The sequence below is a fragment of the Gossypium hirsutum genome, chromosome A03 (genome assembly GCF_007990345.1).
Source record: "Gossypium hirsutum isolate 1008001.06 chromosome A03, Gossypium_hirsutum_v2.1, whole genome shotgun sequence".
NCBI classification, from domain to species: domain Eukaryota; kingdom Viridiplantae; phylum Streptophyta; class Magnoliopsida; order Malvales; family Malvaceae; genus Gossypium; species Gossypium hirsutum.
Genome location: NC_053426.1, coordinates 5,583,096 through 5,591,898, shown reverse-complemented (window position 1 = coordinate 5,591,898; position 8,803 = coordinate 5,583,096). Strand labels below are relative to the sequence as shown.

The 8,803-nt window shown below is 29.8% G+C and overlaps 1 protein-coding gene across 1 annotated transcript; it reads left to right on the top strand.

The window, feature by feature from the left end:
• Window positions 1–6,382: 6,382 nt before the first annotated feature.
• LOC107963922 (xyloglucan endotransglucosylase/hydrolase protein 31) lies at window positions 6,383–8,275 on the top strand. The gene is made up of 4 exons (XM_016900475.2): window positions 6,383–6,705; window positions 6,985–7,085; window positions 7,174–7,391; window positions 7,683–8,275. Exons 1-4 carry the CDS (start codon window positions 6,465–6,467, stop codon window positions 8,041–8,043), a joined length of 921 nt encoding a protein of 306 aa, XP_016755964.1. The 5' UTR covers window positions 6,383–6,464; the 3' UTR covers window positions 8,044–8,275.
• Window positions 8,276–8,803: the final 528 nt, after the last annotated feature.

Here is an 8,803-nt window from a genome sequence, read left to right as displayed (position 1 = left end):
ATGATCTACTTTTTTTATATGTAAAACTAATGTATGATATTTTTTATGTTTGGTATTTTTATGCTATGCTTTTATTCAACTTTTTGTGTTGTATAGAATGTCACAAGTTATTAATTTATTTTCATTTGATTACTTTTTCAGGTTATGAATGAATTTAACAATATGTATAATAGTTTTTATATTAATTATGATATCCCTGAATTAAGTGAAGAAGCTCAACGAAGAATAGCCACAATTGTTATACAAGTTGAGCATAATAATTATCATGAAGAGGAAGAACAAGTGTTAAGCAGTGTACTGGTACACCATGAAACTTATTTCACTATGCAACCGTGTATGGATTCAAATTATACAGGTCAAATGTGGGTGGACGAAGTATTAAATGGGCATGGTGATTGTTGCATGAATAGTTTTAGGATGCCAAAAAATATATTTCACAGCTTGTTGCATGATTTGCAAACAAATTATGGCTTAAAGCATGGGAAGGTATCTGCGATGGAGAAGTTAGCATTATCATTGTATATTCATGGAAATAGAGAATCAAATTCAAATGCAGCAGAGAGATTTCAACGATCTGGGGAAACTGTTAGTCGAATTTTTACTGATATGTTGCATATATTTGCTCGAATGGGAATAGACACGATTAAACCCACTGAAGGTCAATTCGAGGAAGTACCGAACCATATTCGACATGATACAAGATATTGGCCTCACTTTAAGGTAAAATTTACACAATCTTTATATTTTTAAAATATAAATTACTTCTAACTTTTATCTCATTACTTGTATTTATTTTATAGGATTGTATTGGGGCCATAGATGGAACACACATAAAAGCATGCATTTCGCCTTCTTGTCAAATACCTTATATCAGACAGAAAAGTGAACCAACTCAAAATATTATGGCAGTTTGTGACTTCAACATATGCTTTATTTTTACATTTCCTGGTTGGGAAGGAACAATACATGACAGTAGAATTTTTTTGCAAGCACTTAGAAAACAAGAGTTAAAGTTTCCACACCCTCCACCAGGTTGAACTTTAATTTTTTAATTAATCTTTACATAAAAACAATATTAAATTTTTTAATTTATTTTTAAACTTGATATTATGTTTTACTTTTTTGTAGGAAAATATTATCTTGTAGATTTAGGATATCCACAAATGGCAGGTTTTCTAGGTCCATATAGGGGGGAACGATATCATTTACCTGACTTTCGTCGAGGTAATCATCGAGCATATGGAAAAAAAGAAATCTTTAATCATGCCCATTCTTTGTTACGCTCTGTGATTGAACGAACATTTGGAGTGTGGAAAAAAATAGCCAATATTAAGAGATATTCCAAGCTATTCATTCGACAAGCAAGTTTTAATAGTTATTGCAACAATGGTTTTGCGTAATTACATTCGAATACATGCTTAGTCAAATGATGAGGATTTTTGACAATTTGAGAATATACCCGATATGCCAATCTCTTCAGGCCATTTTGATAGAGGTGAATCGAGTTCTTCTAACAGTGAAAGTGACCTTGAAATTGCAACGTTAAAGGAAACCATTGCAAATAGTTTAATGAATCAATATTTGTAAAAACAATTTTGTATCATAACCTAATTTCTAGTAATAATGAAACTTGTTATGTCTTATGTTACTATATTTTTTTTTATTAAAAATCATTTGTTTAGATACTTCAAAATTTGATCCAAGTATAATGTTACTATTTGCGAAAATAATATTTATCATTGTTATAAAAGAATATTTAACTATAAAAAATTAAAAATAATTATCATTTTATCTAATAAATAATTTAAATTGATTATATAATTCATTAAAATATTTATAATAAAATATTGGAAGATAAATTTTAATATTTTATTAAATGAATTTATAAATTCACATATTTTAATAATTTTATATAAGTAAAATAATTTAAAAACTTCTATTATATATCAATTCTAATCTGATGTCCTTAATAGTCATTTTTTATTTTCACCTCACCGCTACAGTTGCGTTTGAATCCAAACATACACTTCACCATTGTTTCTAATCTCACCGCTACAATATTCAATCTCACCGCTACAATAACTGATCTCACCGCTACTGCTATTTTTAACCTCACTGGAGGTAAGCACAATGCCCATCCAAACATCTAAACTAAGCCTAAGTGCCTAGAGCTACAAAAGAGATTATCTTTCAAGAAAGGATAGATTTATGGAACTTTGGACAGCTCTGAATTTTCTTGAAATGCCCGTCTTTATATTTTGATGGTACTTTTTATTAGGGGATGAAGGCTTGACATGAGTTATTTAGGGAATGATGTTCTATCTTACGTGACGAGATCGGATCGTATTAGGAACTTCGGTGTTGTATTATAAAAAGAATCATGATATGCACGGTAAAAATATTGATACATTTAATACGACTTTGATTGGTTGTCGGACAAATCTCTGTTAGCAGAGGTGATTTTCCGTTGACTTTTAAGTTTTTTCTTTTTCTTTTTTTGTTCGTCGGTGATTAAAGAGGTCCCATAACATGCATTGAAATCACATAGCTATTTTTCTTGTCAAAATTTTCATGCTATTATAGTCCTAGAGGCATTCTCATGCAGTCATATACGTGTTTAGAATATGTCCCTGGAAAATTATTGAAAAACAAATATAAATCAAACACTAAAGTATTAATCATTGCAGAGTTTAAATATTATCATGTATTTTATTTTTTTACTACGTCCTAAAGAAGGTAGGTGTCTTCCTTCAAACCCTGTCTAAACTTTCCTTATATAGAACTTAAAATGTCTAATTTTGCTAGTGGTCCCTGTCCTTATTTTTTTTTTGAAATTTAATTACTGTGCTACAATTTATAAACACTGAATCCTTATACTAATTTAAAAATATTATTGGAAGTGCTAATTTTATGTTTGAGAGGCTGACATAGGAGGGTCAAAGAAGCAGCCAAAATTAGTAGAAATTACAAGGATTTAATTTCAAAAACTCGTAAAATACAAGTACCACTTACAGAATTAGACAATGTTTTATATATAATGAACCTTTTCCCTTGACCTAATATTTGAAGATATCAGAACTTATAATATGTCAGGTTATTGAAATTTGCTTATCACTGCATGTAACTTTCATTTATTTTGAAATGATGTAAAAGGAAATCCTAGACAATTATTTACTCCTTGAAGAAATTGCATATATATATATACATGATTAGACTGTCATTTAACTGTTAAAGTAGTGATAATTATATAAATAGATGACCTCTGATTATATCTTATGTTGATGCTTCCAAGCAACCATTGTGTTTTACTTTTTGGGGTTACATCAATTTCCATCATTATTTTATTAATCACTTATTGTGTTTATTTTAGTGAATGATTTTATTTAACAGTCATTGGTTTATTTATTGACTTAAAATTCAAGCTATCCTTATATAAAAAAGTAATTCAACTTTAATACCGATCCCAATTGTATCAAATTACTCACCTAAATTACTCACAATATAACCAATAAATATTTCTAAATAATACCTACAGTGTGACAAAATAACCACAAAAATATAATAAAACTGTCGACAAAAACACTCAAAAACTACACGCCACAAACAACCTATTTATAGACTGATACAAGAGTTCCTCTAACAAAATTTTGATAAGCTTTAAACTCCTATTTAAAACCTAAAATTATCCCGTTAATTATCCTGAGTATTTATCACATTACAACCTTCATAAACCAATCTCCAAAACTCTCTCAATAGATAAGGATAAATATTTTATTTACTTTAAACTTCTCATTATGATCAGTTAAAGAACTTAAGAGTTCTAGTTGAATTTCAACTATTGTCTTGTCAAACATGTCACTACAAAGGCCGAAAGCAAAAATCGTCCTTGAGGCTGAAACCTCTCACATAGCCCAAGTAGAAAAGTTGTCTTGTTCTAACAGAACATGGAACGAGCAGGTAAAAATCCTTCAACAAATGTATTCTGTGTGTTTTAGATATACTTCATGTCATAGTTGAACATGCATTTATCACCTACGCTAATAACTAGATAAATAAAATGACTTAATTAATGTAATATTAATACTTTGAGAACTCAAGTAAAATATTTTAATCTTTGGAAACTAATTTAAAACATAAACAATAATTTAAAGATATTTGATGAAATTAAGACTTTACATATATATATTAATAAGAGAAATAAGGAACGAAAAATTAGGATTTAATTGTTGGGTAGGCCTACCGACGACGAGAGCAAGTATGAATAAAGTTATATAAAAATATTTACTCAAACAATCAACACTGCCTATTCACTCACGAGTAGTTCAACAAGTTTGAATTCTCGTAATTTGAATCCAATTTTTGATAACTGCTTTGCCCCCCATTGTCCCCCCTATGAGTCTATGACTTCAACTCAATAAGTACACTCATCAATTTGATTATACGAGAAAAGATTGTATAAAATAAGCGCGTCACGTTGTCATATATTATTTTAATAAATTTTCATGTTATTAATGTATAATTTTAATAATTTTTTAAACTTAAACTTTGAACTTTAAATCCTAAATCTGAAATTTTAAATTAAAAAGCTAAAGTTTTTAAGTTAAAAAGTTACCAAAATCAATAACATATAAAAAAAAATACTGAAATATCATTAAATAATTAAAAAAGAATAGAGAATTACGTGTACCCGTGACTCATACAATTTTAAATATAGAAACCTTCTAAAAGATAAAAGAATTAGCCAACCTGTTAGATTATGGCTATAGCTGATTTGAATTGCATCTAAACACATGCAAACTTTGCAATAAAATGTTGACTATTTATCAGAACACAAAGCAAAGTTTTGGTATTCCCATGTGGATTGTCACAATTCGGTCTTGAAAATACTATTTTAAAATATAATTAACTTTAAAATTAAAATTTAAAAGAGGAATAACATTTTGTACTACCAATCATATTATACAATTTCCTATCATTTCTTTTGATTAATTTAATTTGAGAGATTTGTTTTTGGGGTTTGAGTTTGCATGTTTAGTAAATTTAAGTCTATTTTTTTTATAATATGCTTTCGTTTGTTTGTTCATTTAGTGAAAAATTAAAATCTTTTCTATTTTCTTATTCGCTATTTCCATTAATGTGAAATCAATTAAATTTGCAGTATTTAGTTTAATCTTAAACCAAAATAGAAAGGTTGCCATGTTAGGTACAGAAAAGATTTGGTGTTCTCTAGTGGACCATATAAAGTTGATGATGTCAACTTCATACCAGCATGAATATATAATTAATTAAGTAGTAGCTACTTATTATGCATTATTTGTTTATGGTATCACTCTTTTAGATTTTTAATATATTAATCTTTCTGGCTTTATTTGACCCTACCTTATCTGCCTCCTTTTATTTTATTATACTTTTGTTGGTTTAAAAACTACAAATTGTGTGGATATAATAAATATTTGAACAAACTGATCACACAATACAGTACAAGCAACCTAATTTATACATTAATGGTATTGTAATTCTTATAAATTTGAGGTTGAAAAATGGTGAAATAAATAACATTAGAGAATATACGTAGTTAAATTATTGTAATTTTGATTGCTGGAATAGGTGTGTTTGGGATTTAAAGTTTAGGTAAAAAGATTGACGGAACATTTTTAAAGTCTGAGGGAGCCTTACCTTTCCCAAAATCTAAAGAAATTCAGTTTTCAAAATTTTTAATTAAACCCTTCAAATTTTTTGAAAATTTTCATTACTCTTCTCAAAATTTTTAAAAAATTCAATTAAAACTCCAATTTTCTTAAATTAATTAAACCCAAATTTTTTTGTAAAATCTTTTTAAGCTCCTATTTTTTTAAAAAAAATTAATTAGACTCCTAAAACTTTTTAAAATTTTAAATAAACCCAAAACACTTAATGACACATTTTGTTACTAGGCAACCCATATCATTTTTTTGAGACAATACTCGTCTTTTTTATGATAAATACTTGTGCAAAGAAAGATTGCATTGCACGCGATCCCCAATATACAACAAGTTGAATCGTTGGTTGTACTATTTGTTAACATGCATAAATTAAAAGAAAAAGAAGAAAATTTTAAAAAAATTGACACGTTTTCATCAAATTAATTAGTAGTTTTAAAAAATAAGTGTTGAGTATAATAATAAAACATATTACACTCCCAAAAGATTTGAACATTAAAAACGAAATCGTTGAAAAGATGCTATAAAATGATGTTAATAGATATAATAGTTACTAAGATTATCATTTAAATTTTCTTTTTTTATTAAAAATTATTCCAAACATAACTTCCCCCATCAACCAACTTATCAACTTACCATCATAGTGGGGCCATGAATCTCCTTATTTATACCAATGGTATTGCCACACTCTTCCACACACACAAATCTACTCTTAAAACCCTTCAAACTTTTTAGGTCCCAATCTGCAATTAAACCCTTTAGTATATGGTACTATCTATGCCTTCCCTTTTCTGTCTTCCCTTTATGGCTCCAATTTTCTCTTCGTTTCTTGCTTTAACTCTCATTTTTCCATTAAGCAATGCTCAAGGTCCACCTTCCCCTGGATTCTCCCCAAGCTCCAGAGTGAGCACTGTGGCTTTTGATAAAGGGTTTCGAAACCTCTGGGGTCCTCAGCACCAAAAACTAGACCAGGGCTCATTAACAGTCTGGCTCGATAAAAGCTCAGGTTCAATTCCTGCACCACCTCATCCCATTGTTTTTTGCTCTAATTAGGGTTTTAGTCCCTTTACCTCTACCTTTTTTAAATTTAGTCCCGTTAAATGCTGCCGGGACTAAACTATGTTAACAGCAAAAGTTTACAATGTTATCGGTTTAGAACTACTAATAACATTATAAAAAGTAGAGGAGCCAAATTATGCCAAATCAAGATAGAGAGATTAAAATTTTTCCATAATTAGGATTTTTTTAATGTGCTTAATTTTTGTATATTCATGGTGAAACACAGGGAGTGGTTTCAAGTCACTTCGTTCGTACCAGTCAGGTTACTTTGGTGCTGCAATGAAACTCCAACCTGGTTATACAGCAGGAGTGATTACATCTTTCTATGTAAGAACCTTAAAACACACGCACACACACAAACCATTGAGGTAATGAAAAAAAAACGTCTGATTTTTTATGTTCTGCACTTTAACAGCTTTCAAACAATGAAGAACACCCCGGAAATCATGACGAAATCGACATCGAGTTCCTTGGAACAACGCCGGATAAACCCTACACATTGCAGACCAATGTGTACATTAGAGGAAGCGGGGATGGGAACATAATTGGAAGGGAAATGAAGTTTCATCTATGGTTTGACCCTACAAAAGATTACCATAACTATGCTATACTGTGGAACCCTAGTGAAATCATGCAAGTATCCTATCACCATTTCCTTCAATTTTTTTATCAAAATTTGATTTTGGTCCCTCTACTTTTATAAAATTGTTAGTTAATCCAAACAGGTAATATGATTGACGTGGATTTTCTAATGTCACATTAATTACAACATTTAACCGTTAACTAACTAACGATATTATAAAAGTAGAGTGATTAAATTATGTCAAATTAAGGACTAAATTCTAAATTTGAGTATATCAAAGGGACCAAAAATGCAACTAAACTCCCCTTTTTTTCATGTTTTTATGATTTTAAATTCAACAGATTTTTCGTAGATGATGTGCCGATCAGAAGGTATCCAAGGAAGAGCGACGCCACATTCCCCATTAGACCAATGTGGGTGTACGGATCAATATGGGATGCATCATCTTGGGCTACCGAGAATGGTAGGTACAAGGCTGATTATAACTACCAACCCTTTGTAGGCCAGTACACGAATTTCAAAGTAAGCGGCTGCACCGCCAACAATCCCGCCTCTTGCCGCCCGCCTTCCGCCTCTCCGTCTGGGTCCAGCAGCCTTAGCCGACAGCAAGCTTTGGCCATGAATTGGGTCCAAAAGAACTATTTGGTGTATGACTATTGCCATGACCCTAAGAGGGATCATACTCAGATACCCGAGTGCTAATTAAATTTGAGTCATTTAAAACTTTACAAAAAAGAAAATGTAATAATTGTTGATCAAAAGGGGGTTTTTGAGATGGGCCCTTGAAGAGTGGTTAAGCGTCCAAAACCCTCTAAGATTTGCATCTTTTATTTCTATTGTTTTGTTGCTTTTGAGTGTTTTGCTTTGATGTTTTCTTTGGAATAATTTATTACAAGAGTTATTTTTTTAATAAAAAAGGGTTAATTGTATCAAATATCTCTAAACTATGGGTCAAAAGTTAAATTAGCCTCTAAATTTCAACGCATTCCAATTGAATCCTCAAACTAAAGTAACATTCTAATTGAGTTCTTTCATCAATCTGGTTATTAAATGCTATCTTGGGTCTAAAAAAAACCATGTATGGATTAATAAATATTTTTAAATATGTCAATTTCAAGCTAGCTTTTAACATCAAAGTTGATAGCTAGATCAATGAAAAAACATGACTGAAATGATACTTTAATCTAAGGATACAATTAAAAATATTTTAAAATTTAGAGATCAATTTAAAATTTAATTTATTATTTTAAAGATATCTGATAAATTAACATTATAAACGAAGATAAGTTCATAAGAGTTACTTTGACTTTTGGATATCAAGAAGACAAACCACCACACAAATTAATTCAATTTAACCCTGATGAAAATTTGTTAGCACTCTAACAATCATCAAGATCTGAGTATTATTAAGGGTGGGTTTGGATAAACAGTGTAACATGAGATAAAAAGTAAGCTAAACGAA